The 19017-nt window shown below is 46.8% G+C and overlaps 1 protein-coding gene across 2 annotated transcripts in view; it reads left to right on the plus strand.

The window, feature by feature from the left end:
• The window catches only part of EMILIN2 (elastin microfibril interfacer 2), a 60561-nt gene that overhangs the window by 15227 nt on the left and 26317 nt on the right, over positions 1–19017 (plus strand). For both annotated transcript variants that reach the window (XM_015121629.3, XM_077974889.1), the window contains exon 3: positions 16331–16506. In XM_015121629.3, coding sequence (XP_014977115.3) covers positions 16331–16506 — 176 coding nt within the window. The remainder of the gene's footprint in view (positions 1–16330; positions 16507–19017) is intronic.

A 19017-nucleotide genomic window follows, 5' to 3' on the forward strand; every position in this document is an offset into this window, starting at 1 on the left:
GAGTGGCTAGGACTCCAGGTGTGTGCCACTGCACCTGGCTGTAGTTGATTACTTTTTGTTGGATAGATTCCTGTGTGTGTGTACCATCATTTGTATATAGTAGCTGAACACATATGGTGAAATACAGAGTGGGCAAAATAACTTACAGTATACTAAGGATACTTCTCAGAATTTCTGAAGAACAAGTGAGATGGGAAATACATTACAGATATAGAACACTAGATAAAATAATAATGGACCAGACGTGGTGGCTCACACCTGTAATATGACATTTTGGGAGGCTGAGGCAGGCGGATCACTTGGGCTCAGGTGTTAGAGACCAGCCTGGGCAACACGGCAAAACCCAGTCTCTACCAAAAATACAAAAATTAGCTGGGCATGGTGGTGCATGCCTGTGGTCCCAGCTACTCAGGAGGCTGAGGGGGGAGGTTCGCTTGGGCTGGGGAGGTTGAGGCTACAGTGAGCTATGATCATGCCACTGCACTGCAGCCTACGTGACAGACCCTGTCTCAAGTAAATAAAAATAAAAACATGATGAAGTAAACATTTCACATTTATAGCCCTGGAAAATGTTGGATTAAGGATTCATAATTAGCATAAGCCATTTTGAATTGGCAGAAAGCTCAATAGGCTTGAAAGAAGACTTATTATTTGAAGACTGTTTGTTTCATTAAACAAATATTTTTGTGCAAGGCCTACATGTGGCCCAGAACTAGTTTCTACAGGGATGCAGTAAGGATCTTTCTGTTGGCTTCCGGAAGTTCACATCTAGCAAGTGAACTGAAACATAAACATAAATAATTCCAACATCAAAGGTAGGAATGAGAATTACAGTAAGAGAAACACAAAGTGCTGGGGGTGTTCAGAGGTGGAAGAAAGTTATTTCCAGCCAGGAGGAATCCGAGAACTTGTTTGCAAGTGGTGACGTCTTAGGACTTTGAAGGAAGCTTCTAGTTGAATATATGCAGATGTGAGAGAAGGCCAAGGTCAGCATAAGCCAAGACGCACGAGCAGAGACCTGGAGGCGGGTGTCCACAGGGGGTCATAGATCAAGACATCGGCAGGGTTGGTTCTCCTGAGAGCTTCGAGGGAAGGATCTGTTCCAGGCCTCTCTCCGTGGCTCGTAAACGTCCGTCTTCTCCCTGTGTCTCTTCACATCATCTTTCCTCTGTGTGCCTGTCTCTGTCTCCAAATTCCCCTACCCACCTTTTTTTTTCTTTAGCTACCCTGTTAACTAAATTTTCCCCATTTTCTAACAACACCAGACCTATTGGATTAGTACCCACTCTAATGACCTTGTTTTAACTTGATCACCTCTGTAAAGACTGTATCTCCAAATAAAGTCACGTTTTCCAGTACTGGGGGTTGGGACTCCAACATATCTTTCTTGGGGGCACACAATTCAGTCCATGACACTGTCGTTGGGAGTGTGGACTTTATTATCCATGCAAAGGAGGGTCACAAATGCTTTCATTAGGGACATCATCAAATTTGTTTTTTCCCCCCTTTTTATGGAGAATGGGATCTTGCTATGTTGCCCAGGCTGGCCTCAAATTCATGGGCTCAAGTGATCCTCCTGCCTCTGCCTCCCTAAGTGTTGTGATTACAGGCGTGAGGCACCACACCTGGCAGGGACACCATCAGAGCTGTGCTTTCAAATGCTAACCAGCCATGTGTGCAAAATGTATTTGGGTTGGGTGACTGGGTGGGGTGAGGGGCACAGGAGGGACTCACTCAGGAGACTGGCAGTCCGTGCCAGAACTGAGGGGGATGCCCAGCTGGCAGTGGAGGGAGTGAGCACTGGGCCGGGGACCGCAGCTCCTCCTGCCCCACAGCTTCTGAGGACGTGGAGATTTGGCACTGAGCAGGGATCTGTGTGCTCCTCTGTTGAGGGTATTGCTAGAAAGAACCACATGTTGCAAAGGAAGTTGAATTAGTTCATGGCCTGTCATTTGGAGGTTATGGCAGGATTGCTTTTATCTGAGAGACAATCAGGACCTCATTATTCATCACCTGATGGTCAGAAATTAACTATAACTGTTCATGTGAGCAGTGGAGTCCATTATTATGGAGGGAATCCAAGTTTTTATTGCAAATGTTTACCTTATGGTAAATAAATACACTGTATATAATTTTCGTTTCTGTAAAGCTTTATTGTTTCAAAGCTTTTTTCTTTTTTATTCTTTTAATGTTTGGGGGGCAAAAGAGGAGCAAATATTATAAATCTTAGTTGATATTTGAGGTAACTGAGGATTAGAGCAGGGTTGGGTCTTGTCTGATGTGACTGATCTTTGGCCAAGCTGGGACTAGTGCACCTCAGTTGTTATGGATGATAGAGATATGTTTATTGTTCATACGGTTTCCATATTAGCATAATTGCTTCATATTGAATACTGATGTCTCAAGAAAGGCTGTGGTGCCCGGGTACCACCTGGTAGGCATCCAAAGGATGCTGCTGTTGCTTCATGAATGGATGAAAAAGCAAGTGCTTTTAGCTTGTCTTTTCTTCTGCTAAGAATCATGTGATCCGGGTTGGGTTTTCAATTTTCAGTCATGGAGACTATAAATTTGAACAACTGTCCATGGCTTGTATTTTTAAAATGGAAATTGTGAGATATATAGTCTTTGAATTTTTTTTTAACATAAAAAATTCATATGGGGTCTCACCATGTTGCCCAGGCTGGCCTCGAACCCTTATGCTCAAGCGATCCTCCTGCCTCAGCCTCCCATAGTGCTGGGATTACAGCCATGAGTCACTGTGCCTGGACTGAAAATGGTTTTTAATACTCTATGAAAAAGCAGTAGCTTGCAGCTAAAGTGATGTGATACGGTAGATTCTAATTAAATCAACCAAAGTAATGATATAAATTGTAATGTAGATTACTTGGCATCTCAGTGTGACCTTTACATGTTTTTTGCCAAGCTGTGACTGTCTCTGATCTATGACACGGCTTTCAAATTGTGAGGCTTCATGTCACGCCACTATAGAGAAGGGTTTGGCGTTAACGAGAGGATACAATGACCAAAGATATAACTGTTCTTTGAAAAAGGTGAATACTAAACACATAGGGAATTGTTTTTAATATTAACTGTGTGGCTTCTTTGAGAATCCTGTGCCTGGTTTTATATTTTATTTGTAAAAATTGATTGAGGCAAAGTGAAGTCTTTCTGGGTCGTGGGCCAGCTTACGCCCATGTTTATTATTAAGAGGACAAGAAACACTGCTTAACGCACAGATCTTAAGTGTTTTATTTAAATAAATCAACAAAATAATGCAGATTATGTGATTTAAAAAAAACCAAAAACTTAATTTTAAAGAAATGGGAAGCAAGCCACCTATATTTAAAACTTATAGGCCAGGGCAGGGCATGGTGGCTCATGCCTATAATGCTAGTGCTTTGGGAGGCCAAGGCAGGTGGATCACCTGAGGTCAGGAGTTCGAGACCAGCCTGGCCAACATGGCAAAAACCCATTTCTATTCAAAATAAAAAAATTACCCAGACATGGTGGTGCATGCCTGTAATCCCGGCTACTCAGGAGGCTGAGGCAGGAGAATCACTTGAATCCAGGAGGCAGAGATTACAGTGAGCCAAGATTGTAACACTGCACTCCAGCCTGGGTGACAGAGAGACTCCATCTCAACAAAATAAATAGCCGGGTGCAGTAGCTCATGCCTGTAATCCCAGCACTTTGGGAGGCCGAGGCAGGCGGATCATGAGGTCAGGAGATCGAGATCATCCTGGCCAACACAGCGAAACCCCGTCTCTAGTAAAAATACAAAAAATTAGCTGGGCGTGGTAGCGAGCGCCTGTAGTCTCAGCTACTGAGGAGGCTGAGGCAGAATGGCGTGAACCCAGGAGGCGGAGCTTGCAGTGAGCTGAGATCGCATCACTGCACTCCAGCCTGGGCGACAGAGTGAGACTCTGTCTCTAAATAAAGAAATAAAAATTTAAGAAATGGAAAAAAATTGTGAACAGGTGTCAGTTGGGCTCCTCTTCACCTCAAAAGTCTATATATGTGTCTCATTCCTCTGGAAGTACAGCAATTGGGGCAGCCCCAAATCTTCCGTATAGACAGGGACGATTCCCAAGGCTTAGTGTCCTGCAGCTTCCCGAGTTCTGTGCTAGCTGTCTGAACCACTCTGGGTTGGCCTTGATGTGAAACCTTATACCCTCAAGTTCTCTAATAGAAGTACAGTCGCACAAGCCTGCAAAAGTTGTGAGGACTTGACTGATGACTGTCACAACACAAATGACTTAAAGGACATCATAGTTGTCCCCAACCTTAAAAGTCTGTTGGCCACCCTGATTCGTCCTGGAGAAAAGCTCCTCTTTCCTTCTTACTCCCCCATGGCCACCTCCTCCATCACCCCTCACATTTAAGAGCAAAGAAACACATTCAGGTTGTATAATAGTATATATTAGTAGTTGATTACTTTTTTCTTTTTAAGAGACAAGGTCTCGCTATGTTGCCCATGCTGGTCTCAAACTCCTGGGCTTAAGCAATCCCTCCTTAGCCTCCTGAGTGGCTAGGACTCCAGGTGTGCACCACTGCACCCAGCTGTAGTTGATTACTTTTTGTTGTTGGATAGATTGTGTGTGTGTGTGTGTGTGTGTGTACCACCATTTGCTGAAGACATGGTGACACACAGAATGGGGAAAATAACTGCATCAGTTCTTTTCTTTATCTCACTAAGCAGTCCCCTCCCCTCCTTGGTACTGTCTATCCCTCCAGCCCGGAGGTGGGTTGGGCTCTGGCACTTCCTTCCAGAAATGCCAGGTCGCTCCTGAGCAGAATGCAGGTGAATGAAAACGCCTGCACCTCGCTATGTGAAGTGTGAATTCCGAAAACAATACTGTGTTAGCCTGGACTATGGAAGAAATTTGAAACCAGGTTATGTTTGGGTCCTTTTCCTTCCATATGGTCATAAATTAGAACAGAAATGTAAGTGTCCCTGCGTTTTCAAATCTAGATATTTTTAAAACGAGAATAAATTTGCCGAAAGGAAGAAACTACGTTTATATCTGCAAAGAAACTCTTAATGTCTCCAGATTTTCGATGCTTCTGAGTGACTGGCACCAGGTTACAGGCAGGGCCTGTTTGAGAGCTTGTCAGCATCTGTGGCCTTCACCCAAAGGTCTGAACTTGATTCTAAAAGGGATGCCACGGCCACTTCTCTTGATGTACAGGATCTAAAAACAACACTGAGAACAGTGGATGGTCAGTTCTCTCCACCTCCTGGGTTCAAGTGATTCTGAAGCTGAATCACTTGATTGAGCTGGAGGATGTGGCAGCTGGGAAGAGAAAAGCACGGGGTGACCAAAGTCCTCGAAAAGGGAGGGTGCTGGTGCTGCAAACCAGGGAAAGGCCAGGTCAAGGGATAAGCAGGAGAAAGAATGTCAGTCATTCTTGTGACTTTTGTAGTAGAACTTGGGCCATTAAAAAAGAAAGGAAATAATCGAAACAGAGTTGCTCAGCAGCTCTAAATAGAAAGGGTCGGATCCCAAGTCCAGGGAGGGAGGGTCGCTTCGCGGTGAGCACCGCGTTAATGGCTCAGGCCAGCAGATGTTCTCATGGCCGTGCCGTGGGAACACTCGGGGAGTTGATGAGGGAGGGACCGTGAGACCAGTGTTCTGTGATTCTGCCTCCAGGAATGAGGAAACATGATGTCAGTTTCAGAATGGGATAGTATAGAATGTATTTGGCTGAAACAGCCTGCAGCAGCAATAATTCTTTAGGAGGATTCGGGCCTCCACCAAGTCTTGGATGGTTCAGCCATGCCAGTTAGCTAAGGCTCGTGGGATGCCCCACGCTCACTCCCTGCCTCCCCACGCTTAGGGCAGTGCCTTGAGTTTTGGGATGCGTCTCCCACGGTGGAAGGCATGCAATGAGCTGTATTTCATGGGGCTGGGCGCAGCCTGCACTTGGAGATGATGTCATTTTTAGCCATGTGAGTTTGCTCAGAAGGAAGGTCCTGCTCTCCTAGTAAATCTAAGAATAACAACTTCACTGTCTGCTGCAACCAAGCTGGGACCAAGCCTCGCAGCAGAGCTGCTGTGGTTTTCTTTCATCACCTTTCTTTTGGACTGTAGAATCGCTCCGTCTTTTGGGATATGGGGGGTGATACATTGTGGGGAAAACTCCTGTTCCTTACACTATATGATCAGGGCAAAAATACTGAGAAGTGAAAAGGATTTTAGATTTTTTTTTTTTTTTTTTTTTTTTTTTTTTTTTTTGAGACAGAGTCTTGCTCTGTCACCGAGGCTGGAGTGCAATGGCACAATCTTGGCTCGCTGCAAACTCCGCCTCTCAGGTTCAAGTGATTCTCCTGCCTCAGCCTCCTGAGTAGCTGGGACTACAGGCGCCGGCCATCACACCTGGCTAAGTTTTTGTATTTTTAGTAGAGACGGGGTTTCACCGTGTTAGCCAGGATGGTCTCGATCTCTTGACCTCGTGATCGGTCTGCCTCGGCCTCCCAAAGTCTGGGATTACAGGCGTGAACCACTGTGCCTGGCCAGGATTTTAGATTTTAAAATCTAGCTTGCCATGATAAGGAAATTAATTCAAGAGGAAATGGAAAAATAAGCAGCTTGCAATTGTGGTTTCTCCAGTATCCTTTGTACTGGGAAACAGTTTCCTGTAGAATATTTTCATTTCGAACACACTGTATTGGTCTTAGATCTGTTATTTTAAAAATATGTACAAAGCTACATTATAATCTAATTTTTATCAGGGCTCTTCAATCTTTTAGATTCATTGGATACATTTTGTGTTTCAGAAATACATTTGCCCAAGCATTCTGGCTTTTAGAATTTAGATGAATTTTCCTAAAAGGCCAAGTGAAATATTTTCACATTTCTTTGCTTTCATGTTATTAATTTCTCCATGTAGAGATCTGATTAAAATATGTAATGTAGCAGAAAGAGATAAGATGAAAATTCTGATTTTGGCATTGGATGTGCTTTAAGCTGCAAGAAGGTCCTTTGGTTCCTTGACTTTATCTGGAGTGGGAGACTTTTTCAGACTGTGGAATGTTTGCATTGGAAGGGATCTCAGGGGTCAGAGTGCACCTCCTAATATGCAGAGATTGGCTTTAGAGATGCACATGGTTTCAAATGGCCAATTTTTGACTGTCAGTAGGACAAAGTGGATTCAATGGGAAGTGTTTCTTCCACTGGACAGAACTACTTTTCCTTAAACCTAGTTTTGAAATCGCTTCCTATTTCAAACTTTATAACCTCTACTGCCCAACACGTTTAGCAGTGTCAATAAATATAAAAAGCCCTCTTTTTTTTTCTCATACTACGTCATCTAAGAAAAAAGTTTATTTTTTATTCATTGATTGTTTGTTTGTTTTACAAACAAAACATTTATCATAAGTAGTTCCTAGAAAATCAGTCTACTGGCTGGGTGCTGTGGCTCACGCCTGTTATGCCAGCACTTTGGGAGGCTGAGGTGGGCAGATCACTTGAGGTCAGTAGTTTGAGACCCACCTAACCAACATGGCAAAACCCCATCTCTACTAAAAATACAAAAAATTAGCCAGGCATGGTGGCATGTGCCTGTAATCCCAACTACTCAGGAGGCTGAGGCAGGAGAACCACTTGAACCCAGGAGGTGGAGGTAGCAGTGAGCTAAGATCGCACCTCTGCACTCCTGCCTGGGTAACAGACCCATGCTCCATCTCAAAAAAAGAAAGAAAAAGAAAATCAGTCCACTGTTCTGTGAATTTCTAAATTAGAACACTGAAGTCAACTTTGTAAAAGTGAATTGCTGTGGAAAAAGGAAGGAAATTCTGACACACCACGACCTGGACGAGCCTTGAGGACATGATGCTGAGTGAAATAAGCCAGTCGCAGAGACAAATACTCTATAATTGCACTTAAATGAGGTATAAGAGTCATCAAGTTCATAGAGAACATACAGTGGTGGTTTCCAGGAACTGGGGACAGAGGGGAATGGGGAGTTGGTGTTTAATGGGGACAGAGTTTCAATTTGGGAAGGTGAAACAGTTCTAGAGATGGTTAGTGGTGATGATTACATAACAACGTGAGTGTGCTTAACACCGCAGAATTGTATGCTTAAAAGTGGTTAAGATGCTACATTTCAGGTGGCCGGGTGCGGTGGCTCACGCCTGTAATCCCAGCACTTTGGGAGGCAGAGGCTGGCAGACCACCTGAGGTCAGGAGTTCAAGACCAGCTTGGCCAACATGGCAAGACCCTGTTTCTACTAAAAATGAAAATTAGGCAGGCTTGGTGGCAGGTGCCTGTAATTTTAGCTACTTGCGAGACTGAGGCAGGAGAATCACTTGAACCCAGGAGGTGCAGGTTGCAGTGAGCTGAGATCACACCACCGCACTACAGCTTGGGTGACAGAGTGAGACTCTGTCTCAAGAAAAAAAAAAAGATGCTAAATTTCATGTTATATGTATTTTACCAAAATTTGAAAAGAATGAATTACGGTGGCTGGAATGAACTACTGCTCTGTGGAAACAGTGCAGTAGCGGATTCCGGGTAACCCAACCCAGTCTGCCCTCTGATGAGAATTGGAGTCTCCTGGAAATGCTCATTTTCCTTCTTTGGGGTGGGCAGTTCTTCCTCCTGGCCTGGCTAGGGTACCTCCTACCATCCCTGCGGAAACACCTCCTTTCTGGTTTCTTCCTCCATCCTCTTGGCTCTGTTCCAGTCAATACTGTGTTCCCCAAGACACGAATGGAGCAAGAAGAGCTGGCTGCAGGCCTCTGGGGGCAGTCAATGACTAGAACGAGAGGGATTTAGTAGCAAGTCGGCTTTCCCTCTCCGGAGAAATCCCGTTAAGTGAGGGTCCCCAGGGGGCACCAGGTTTTAGTTCTGTGCAGTTTTAGTAGCCTGTGTCAAAATAAAACCCAGGTCAGTGCCATAAACACAAGGACGGCAAGGAGTCTTGCCTTGTGGAGCAGCTGGAGAGATGGTCCCCTGGGATGATTACCTCCGGGACACGCGGGTATTTTCAGGGAAGATTCCAGTCGTAGGTCTGGAATGGATGTGGGGGGAGAGAGAAACAGGTTGATGGGGGTTAGGGATCGAGAAGTGAACAGAGGCGTGCCTGCTGCTGATTACTCACCAGTCTCATGTATCCCCAGCGCAGCCCCGTCGGGTAGAATGTTGTGCGATGATGGAGATGTTCATGCTGCCCAACACTGCAGGCACAACCACTGCCACTTGTGCTGTTAAGTCCGTGAAATACGCCTAGTGTGATTGAGGAATGAAATGTTCAATCTTAATTGGTTTAAATGTTAAGAGTCACATACAGCCAATGGCTGCCTTATTGGACAGCACAGCCCTAGGTCAGCTCTGGTGTGATTCCCGTCCAGATCATTACAGCCTAAGGATCCTGGAGCTTGACTTGGATCTGGAAAGACTCGGGAATTCACACCTGCTTTGATTAGACCTGAGGATGACTCTGGGGTTTACAGTATGGACACTGGACTCCCTAAAACCTGCTAGCACAAGATGACTGGTCATTAATTGTCTGATTAATTAATTATTGATTTAATTTTTTTTTTTTTTTTTTTTGCCACAGTTTCACTCTGTTGCCCAGGCTGGGGTGCTGTGGTACCACTTTGGCTCACTGCAACCTCCACCTCCCAGTTTCAAGTGATTCTCATGCCGCAGCCTCCTGAGTAGCTGGGACTACAGGTGCACACAACCACACATGGCTAATTTTATTTTATTTTTTTTGTATTTTTAGTAGAGACGGTGTTTCACCATGTTGACCAGGCTGGCCTCAAACTCCTGACCTCAAGTGATCCGCTGGCCTCAGCTTCACAACGTGCTGGGATTACGGGTGTGAGCCACCATGGCTGGCCTAAAAACGGGGATGTTTTTAAGAAAGGATGATGGAATGTTATACAGCACTAAAAAGAAATGAATCATGAAGCCATGGAAAGACAAGGAGGAAATTTAAATACATGTTAGTAAGTGAAAGAAGCTGATCAGAAAAGGCTACAGATAGCCAGGTGCAGTGGCTCACACCTGTAATCCCAACACTTTAGGAGACTGAGGTGGGAGGATTACTGGATCTCAGGAGTTCGAGACCAGCCTGGGCAACAGGGTGAGACCCTGTCTTTACAAAAAATTAGAAACAAAAATTAGCCAGGCGGCCGGGCGCGGTGGCTCAAGCCTGTAATCCCAGCACTTTGGGAGGCCGAGACGGGTGGATCACGAGGTCAGGAGATCGAGACCATCCTGGCTAACACGGTGAAACCCCGTCTCTACTAAAAAATACAAAAAACTAGCCGGGTGAGGTGGCGGCGCCTGTAGTCCCAGCTACTCGGGAGGCTGAGGCAGGAGAATGGCGTAAACCCGGGAGGCAGTGAGCTGAGATCCGGCCACTGCACTCCAGCCTGGGTGACAGAGCGAGACTCCATCTCAAAAAAAAAAAAAAAAAAAAAAAATTAGCCAGGCATGATGGTGCGTGCCTCTTGTCCTAGCTCTTCAGAAGGCTGAGGCTGGAGGATTGCTTGAGCATGGGAGGTCAAGGCTGCGGTAAGCTGTGATTGCGCCACTGCACTCCAGCCTGGGCAAGAGAGCAAGACCCTATAGAACAAAGAAGAAAAGGCTACATACTGTATGATTCCAACTATATGACATTCTGGAAATAGCAAAGCTATGGAGATAGTAAAAAGCTGAGGGGTGAATAGGTGGGGCACAGAGGATTTTTAGGGCAGTGAAATGCCCTGTACAATACTCTAATGGTGGATCCATGTTATTATATATTTGTCCAGATCTACAGAATGGACAGCACCATGAGTGAACCCTGAGGTGAGCTATGGACTCGGTGTCGATGGTGTGTCACTGGAGGTTGGGTTCATCAGTTGTAACAAATGCACCACTCTGAGGGGGACATTGATAGGGAGGCTGTACGTGATGGAGGGAAGTATATGAGAAATCGATGTACCTCTTCTCAATTTGTCTGTAAATCTAAAACTGCTCTTAAAAGTTTGGCTGGGCACCGTGGCTCATGCCTGTAATCCCAGCACTTTGGGAGGCTGAGGCAGGCACATCACCTGTAGTCAGGAGTTCAAGACCAGCCTGGCCAACATGGTGAAACCCCACCTCTACTAAAAATACAAAAAAAAAAAAAAGCTTGGCGTGGTTGTGGGCGCCTGTAATCCCAGCTACTCAAGAGGCTGAGGCAGGAGAATCACTTGAGCCCAGGAGGCAGAGGTTGCAGTGAGTCGAGACTGCACCACCGCACTCCAGCCTGGGCGACAGAGGGAGACTCCGTCTATCCCCCACCCCCCAAAAAAGAAAATTAAGTGTATTAATTTGATAGATTTATTTTTTGAGGTAGGGTCTCTGTCGCCCAGGCTGGAGTGCAATGGGTGTGATCATGGCTCACTGCAGTCTCAACTTCAAGGGCTCACATGATCCTCCTGCCTTAGCCTCCCAAGTAGCTAGGATAAGAGGTGTGCATCACCATGCATAGCTAACTTTTAAAGATTTTTAGTAGAGATGAGGTTTTGCTGTGTTGCCCAGGCTGGTCTTGAACTCCTGAGCTCAGTGATCCTCACTCCTTGGCCTCCCAGAGTGCTAGGAATACAGGCATGAGCCACTGTGCCCAGCCTGGTATATTAATTTTTTTAAATGGGATGTTATAGTGAACAAAACCAACAAGAATTCTATCCTCATGGCGCTTACAGTCTGGCAGGGAAGACAAACACAGAGTGAGCAAACACAAGTGTGAACTGAGGGTGTGTTAGGAAGGAGGTCTCAACTTGAGTCAGTAGAAGGAGTCTGTGGGGGTGACGTCAAGTGGAGGTACTGTCATTTTATCACATTTTAACAGGGACACTTCCAGTCGTATGGCCCCTGGACACTGACACAACTTTTCCAGGCCTTTTTCTTTTGATACCTTCCTTCTCATTAGAATCTCCTGGGCCAGTCCAGTGTCTTGACACAGTGGCTGAACCCATAAAAATGGGAAACCCTTGTTTCACCTCCAAAAAGGGTTTTAGAGGAAGAGGCGGGGGAAAGGAGACTTGGCTGGAATGGGGGAGAGTTCACAGGGGTGAGGCGGCAGGGCAACAGGCCCAGGGTTACAGCCCCAAGGACCGCCCCCGCCCATGCCCGAGGCAGCTGTGGAGGGGGCTCTCCAGAGGGCTGGGGAATTATCACAGTCACAGCCGAGGCTGGGAAGGGAGCCAGGGCTGCAGCTCCTGCTCCGCTCTGCAGTCCGCCCCTCCAGCGCCGCCCCGCCCCGCCGCCTTAACTGTTCCTCTGGCTGCGGGTGCCTCGGCTCGGCCACCCCCACGCCGCAGTTAGCTGACTGACTCTGGATCCAGTGAGCATCTCCCGTGTGCTCGCAGCCCAGGGGCCCCTGGGGATGCTTGGGCCGCCTGCGTCTGTCATGTCCCCTGCCTGGTCCTCTGGCTCCCAGGCCTAATACGAGGGTGGCCGATTCCCTGGAGGGAGGAAATGGAGCCTGGATCTGGGGCTTCTCCACTCTGGCTGCACTTGACAACGACTTGAGGCCTTTTAGAAAGGTACGAGCACCCTCCACCAATTAAGGCACAATTTTCCTGAAAATTCCTTGGCATTTTCTAAGCTCACTGGCTATTTTCCTGCAGTGCCTGAGGTGATGAAGAGGGTGAACAAGATTCCTCCTTGGTTGCTCCCCATCCTCTAGGGAACCTTCTAGCTGGCTACTGCCTTAGTGGGAACCCCTTTCTGCTGGGAAAATCCCAGTAGGGATTTGGGATTGGCCAACCCTTTCATCTCCCCCTCCCCCTGAGCTCCCTCCCAACTGAGCCTGAGGGCTGACTAGCGCGCCCAAGGCCACCTCTGAGATCCAGCCTCATCATCACCATGCGACATCCCTAGGGAGCTTTCCCACCGCGGGAGGTGGCTGCTGACGGGTTCCAGCTGTTGGTGCCAGCCAGGAAGGCCTCTTCCCCAAGCTAGACTTGAAAACTTGTCAGGAGCGCCTCCACCTGAACTCCCTTGGCCAGAAACTCAACAGCAGGCAGATTAGACGCCGAGCAGGAGTGGGGAACATGTGTAGAGTGGGAGGGGCAGGGGCTCCAGGGAACTTTCCTGCATTAGGAGCTGGGGAGCTGGCCCCAAAATAAAATTGCCTTGAAAGAAAAGAACAAAGTGTGTTGGCACAGCAAGGCCTTTCTTCCGCTCTGGGGCGTTGACGGAGGTCACAGCCCCCTGCTGGGCTGGAGAGGGGGCCGTTCCTCTTCAGTGGGCACAGGAGTGTGCTTTGCCCGGCCTGGCTCAGCCTCCTCTGAGGGCGTTCCATGCAGGCCTGGGCCGTCATCTCCTGGCAGATGAACAAAACCCGAGAGCAAACACATTTCACATTCAGTCTGAATGCTCAGAGGAACCACGTTTTTCTGAGATTACACATTCTTCCGGCATTATGCTCTACTGGAGAATGCAAAACAATCCAGTGCAATGATGCTTTCTTCCCTTTTTACATTTTCGAGGACCACACAGAAGACTCTTGCTAGGTGGTGGTGGAGACCGAGGGCTGCCGTGTCCCTGGCCACGGGTGGGATGCTCAGGAATGGGTTGGCCGAAGTGGGGGTTGCCTACCTTCTTACCCAGCCCTCAGGGCCTTCTGGAACATCTCCAGGTGGGACTGCTTCCTCAAACGTAAGGCATCACCCGAGAGAAGGGCTGTTCGTGTGGGGTGCAGGGAGGACACTTGAGTTCAGCGGCCCTGCCCCTTCCAGGCTGTTTGAACTTGGACAAGTCACTTAACCCCATGAGCCTCTGTTTTCTCACTTGTGAAAAGGGGAAAATGTATAGTAGGGCCTTGCTGGAGGTGGACAAGAATGAGAGAAGGAAGAGCCCGGAAGGAAGGTCTTGTCCCCTCCTCATCCCCCCAACCCCCTGAGCAGCCCTTGTTTTTCCATTTTACTATCAGGCTTCCTCTTCAGTTTTCCTTGGAAAAGGCTGTCTGGAGCTTTCTAATATCTGCATGCCTGGCCGCCACCCCAGACCCCTTAAATCGGAACCTCTGAGGGTGAGACCCAGGCATGGGTATTTTTTTCAGTTTCTGGAGTGATTCTGATGGCTCAAGCTAAGAACCACTGCCCGAAAGACCAAGGCAAACAGGCCAGGCATGGTGGCTCATGCCTGTAATCCCAGCACTTGGAGGCTGAGGTTGGGGGATCACTTAAGGCCATGGGCTCGTGACCAGCCTGGGCAGCATAATGAGACCCTAACTCTTAATAAAATAAAAAATTGGCCGGGCACGGTGGCTCACACCTGTAATCCCAGCACTTTGGGGGGCCAAGGTGGGTGGATCACCTCAGGTCAGGAGTTCAAGACCAGTCCAGCCAACATGGTGAAACCCTGTCTCTACTAAAAATACAAAAAATAGCCGGGCATGGTGGCAGGTGCCTGTAATCCCCACTACTTGGGAGGCTGAGTCAGGAGAATCACTTGAACCCGGGAGTCAGAGGTTGCAGTGAGCCGAGATCGCACCATTGCACTCCAGCCTGGGCAACAAGAGTGAAACTCCATCTCAAATAAATACATAAATAAATAAATAAAATTACCCAGGCATGGTGGCTGTAATCTCAGCATTTTGGGAGGCCAAGGTGGGAGGATTGCTTGAGCCCAGGAGTTTGAGGTTGCAGTGAACCATGATCGTACCACTGCACTCCAGCCTGGGCGACCACGTGATATCTATCTCTACAAAACAAAAAATGCAAGAAAAACCAAAGGAAACAGGGACAGTGGAAGGTGTGCTAGGAAGTCTAATGGGCTTGGCGGGTCCTGGCTGTCAGCAGGGCCCTCTTGGGATTCTGCAGGGTGCCTGGCCAGTCCCAGCGGGGTGGATCCTAGACCCAGGGTGTAATTGTCAGGGTGTGGCCCTCAGGGAGGATGTCAAAGGTCCATCATGTGTCAAAGGTCCAGCACATGATTTGTGCTTTCCTTAGTGAGGTAACTTTGAAGTCCACCTGCCATAGGGCTGGTGCTTGGGAGGGAATAGATTTGCTGGGTAACCCCCCTGCTGCTGTTGTCCCGCCTCCCCCATGGGCAGCTCTCAGCAACCCTGAAAAAGTGACACTCAGCCTGTTGCTTTCTGGGAATTGGCTCAAGAAGAAGGCCAGCTGCTGGTGCTGGTGTAAGAAATGAAGAGGAGCTGAAGAGTTTCAAGAGATGATTTCCAAGGCAGGAAATTGCAATTGGGCTGAAGAAGGGAGGCCCCATCCTGTGTGGCTGTGGTTTTTGCCTGTGCTGTGAACAGGGGCCGCTGTGGGGGCTGAACTCCTGGTTCCATCCCTGGTGAGCCCAGGGCTGCGGGGCTGTCGAAGTCTGCTGTGGGCCCAGGCCCAGCCCTGAGTCTGGAGGACTTTCCAGCTCACTGCAAAGCTCTCTGTGTGATATCTCAGGGCATGAGGGAATGTGCACTGTCAATAGGGCTTTTTGAGAGCTTCCAATTCTGCTTCCTGATTTCTGTCACTGACAGTATGAACCAGGGCATCTTTGTACAAAAGCAAACACAAATAGTGTGAGCTGCCATCTCCAAAAGCTGGTGGCCACCTTTGCTAGTATCGGGGAAGTGCAGCAGTAAACACACACACATGATGGAGAGCAGGGCGCCAGGGATGTTTCTTTTTCTTTTTTTTGAGACAGTCTTGCTCTGTCACCCAGGCTGCAGTGCAGTGGAATGATCTTGGCTCACCACAACCTCCGCCTTCTGGATTCAAACAATTCTCGTGCCTCAGCCATAGCTGGGACTACAGGCACACGCCACCACGCCTGGCTAATTTTTGTATTTTTTGTAGAGACAGGGTTTTACCATGTTGGCCAGGCTGGTCTCGAACTCCTGGCCTCAAGTGATCTGCCCGCCTCGGCCTCCCAAAGTGCTGGGAGTACAGGCATGAGCCACCGTGCCCGGCCAGGAATATTTCTTTAAAACACAAAACAAAACAATCACTAGTGACACCTGAAACAAGTCCCCACAAACTGTGAATTGTAGAACAGATGACTGGTGATACAAAAGCTCAGTTTGGGGGCTGAAAATTGTCCTTCTCAAATGGGAGTCTTGGTGGAGATTTTCTAAGCTGTGTGTTCCCCTTGCTGGGAAACAGGGGTGCTCAGGGCAGGTGGAGGACCGGAGAGCCCCTGCCTTCCTGAGGCTGATCTGAGTTAGGCTGAACCCCCCACAGCCAGATCTGAACTGAGGAGACTAACATCCCCTCTGGGCCAACCTGGAGAGCAGGCAGGGTCCTGTGTGCCCTGAATCCTCTTTATTTGGGTCTAGCGCTGGAAGATGCTTGTAATGGCAGCCAATAAAGAGAGATGCCATCCCTTGTGTCCACAGGTATCGAGTGAACTTCAGACCTAGGTATGTCACTAGGTATAAGACAGTGACGCAGTTGGAATGGAGGTGCTGTCCTGGCTTTAGAGGGGGAGATTGCCAAGAAGGTCCCAAAGAGCCCGTGAAGACCCTCCAACCCACGCCCGCTCGGCCTCGAAACAGCTTGAAGAAAGCCACAGGTAACTTCTTATTTGTGATGTTACGTATGGCCACCTTGAATATTTCCGGTGCTCCTTCAAACAACGGGATTTGTGCTTTACAGTGGTGAACATTGAATGGCCTACAAATAACACACATAGATGCCTGCAGTAGCCACACATGACAAATTTATTCGTAGAAGCAGTAGCAATTGTAAGACAAACTTCCTTGCAAGTAAATTGCTTTGCTAGGGCCAGCTTGTTGTGAAAGCCAGTGCCTTAAAAATCAGGGTAGGAAATGCCAGTGGGTTCAGACTTGTGTCACCTGGAGGCACAGTGTAAAGAGATTCAGATGTAATGATGTACTGTTTGTTTTTACTTGAGTCCATACATCTGAATTTAAGGGGGTTAAAATTGTTTTTTATTTTTTATTTTTATTTTTTGAGATGGAGTCTCGCTGTGTCACCCAGGCTGGAGGGCAGTGGCACAATCTCGGCTCACTGCAACCTCTGCCTACCTGGTTCAAGCAATTCTCCTGCCTCAGCCTCTAAGTAGCTGGGATTACAGGCGCCTGCCACCACACCCGGCTAATTTTTGTACTTTTGGTAGAGACGGGGTTTCGCCATGTTGGCCAGGTTGGTTTCAAACTCCTGACCTCAGGTGATCTGCCCATCTCGGCCTCCCAAAGTGCTGGGATTACAGGTGTGAGCCACCATGCCTGGCCATCACTTCATCTTTTTAAGTTCAGTCACAATAAATGCAGCATAGTTTTCTTATGAAATTAGATGCTTAAATGATATTTTGCCATGAGGTGTTCTCAATTTTGAAACTTGTAGTGCTTCCCAACGTTGTCTGTAAAAATAGATTTTAAAATGCTTTTTTAACTACAAAAGTAATGCATGTCAATTAAAGAATGTTTATAAAATATAGGAAAAATATTTAAGGATACATAATCTCATGACTAAATGAGAACTACTGTTGACGTTTTGTTATAGAACCTTACTCTCTTTTCTATGTCTGTACATTCATTTTGTTAAAAATTCATTCATCTCACAAATATTTATTGAACTTCTATATCTGTCAAGCTTTATACTGGGTACTTGGAATAAGTGATAAAAAAAGGCAGACATTAAACAGTAATTACAATAATTCATGACAGGTACTGGGATGAGGGAACATGTTATGGGGGCTGGTGGATTGTAATTGTTTATTTTTGTTTTGTTTCATTTTAGTTTTTGTTTGACAGAAGTTTAAGCATATTGTAGTTTAATAAGCTGAACAGCTTTATAAGGATGAATAGGAAAAACAATGATCACCCCCAAACCCTTTTCCCTCATTTTCCCTTCTCAGAGGTAGTACTTTAAACTCTTCAGATGAATCTTTTGGAATTTACCTCCACATCTATTGATTTCTCATTATGGAAGGTGAGAATTTAACTCCCTTTCATCCACTCCTCAACACATGGGTCCTATACCCCCATCCCTTCCATACAGTTAGACCATATTCTTTCTTTATTCAGTATTCAATGTTTACATTGTAATAACTATGTAGATAATGTTTACAGCTGAGCCATGTGGTGTACCGTGAATAGGTTTTCTTTCCTACACAGCTGTTTGAATCCTTACAGTTAATCATTGTCTTATGTTTTTCCTTTGCTTGGTTTTCTTTTTATTGCTATTTCAACCCAGCTCTTCTCTGGTTCTCTAAATGTCCCCTCCATATGTTCAGACACAGCAGTTTCATCTTCTTGAAGAAATCTCCTTTGAGCCTTCTCACTTGCCCTACCTGGAGGGGACATTCTCTTTTCCTGTAATCACCCGAGGATCTTAACTTACCCCTCTCCTATTGAATTCCCTGTTTCCTGTGTCGCCTACTCCCTCTTTCTTGGTTTATCCCCTTTCTTTGCTTGAGCATGTCCTTTAGTAGCTTCATGAGACAATTACATGGGAAGCAAACTTTTTACCACTTTATAGTATGAAAACTATTTTTTATTCTAGCTTCAGAAATCTAGGTCAGAAATCAGTTTCCTTCATTCAAAATAGTGCTCAGTTTTTCTCTAGCTTCCAATATTGCTGTTAAAAAAAAGACCAAAACACTTCTGACTCCCAGTTTTTTGTGTGTGACTTGAATAGGTTTTTTTTCTTGTCTCCCCCCTCCTTTTTTTGTCCTTTTAGTGGGATTTTAGGAAGGAGTAAAAATAAATGCTTATCCTCTGATATATATGTTTGAAAGTTTGTCCCCTCCAAATCTCATGTTGCAATGGGATCTTCACTGTGGGAGGTGGGGCATCATGGGAGGTGTTTGCGTCATGGAGGTTGATCCTTTATGAATGGCTTGATGCCCTCCTTGCAGTAATGAGTGAGTTCTTGCTCTGTTAGTACACATGAGAGCTGGTTGGTTGGAAGAGCCTGGCACCTTCTCCCTTCCCTCTTGCTCCCTGTCTTACCTTGTGACACATTGGCCCCCTCTTCGTCTTCCATCATGAGTAAAAGCTTCCTGAGGTCCTGACCCAAAGCAGATGCTTTTTGTACAGGCTGCAAAACTGTGAGCCAA

This window comes from Macaca mulatta, chromosome 18 (genome assembly GCF_049350105.2).
Source record: "Macaca mulatta isolate MMU2019108-1 chromosome 18, T2T-MMU8v2.0, whole genome shotgun sequence".
NCBI classification, from domain to species: Eukaryota; Metazoa; Chordata; class Mammalia; order Primates; family Cercopithecidae; genus Macaca; species Macaca mulatta.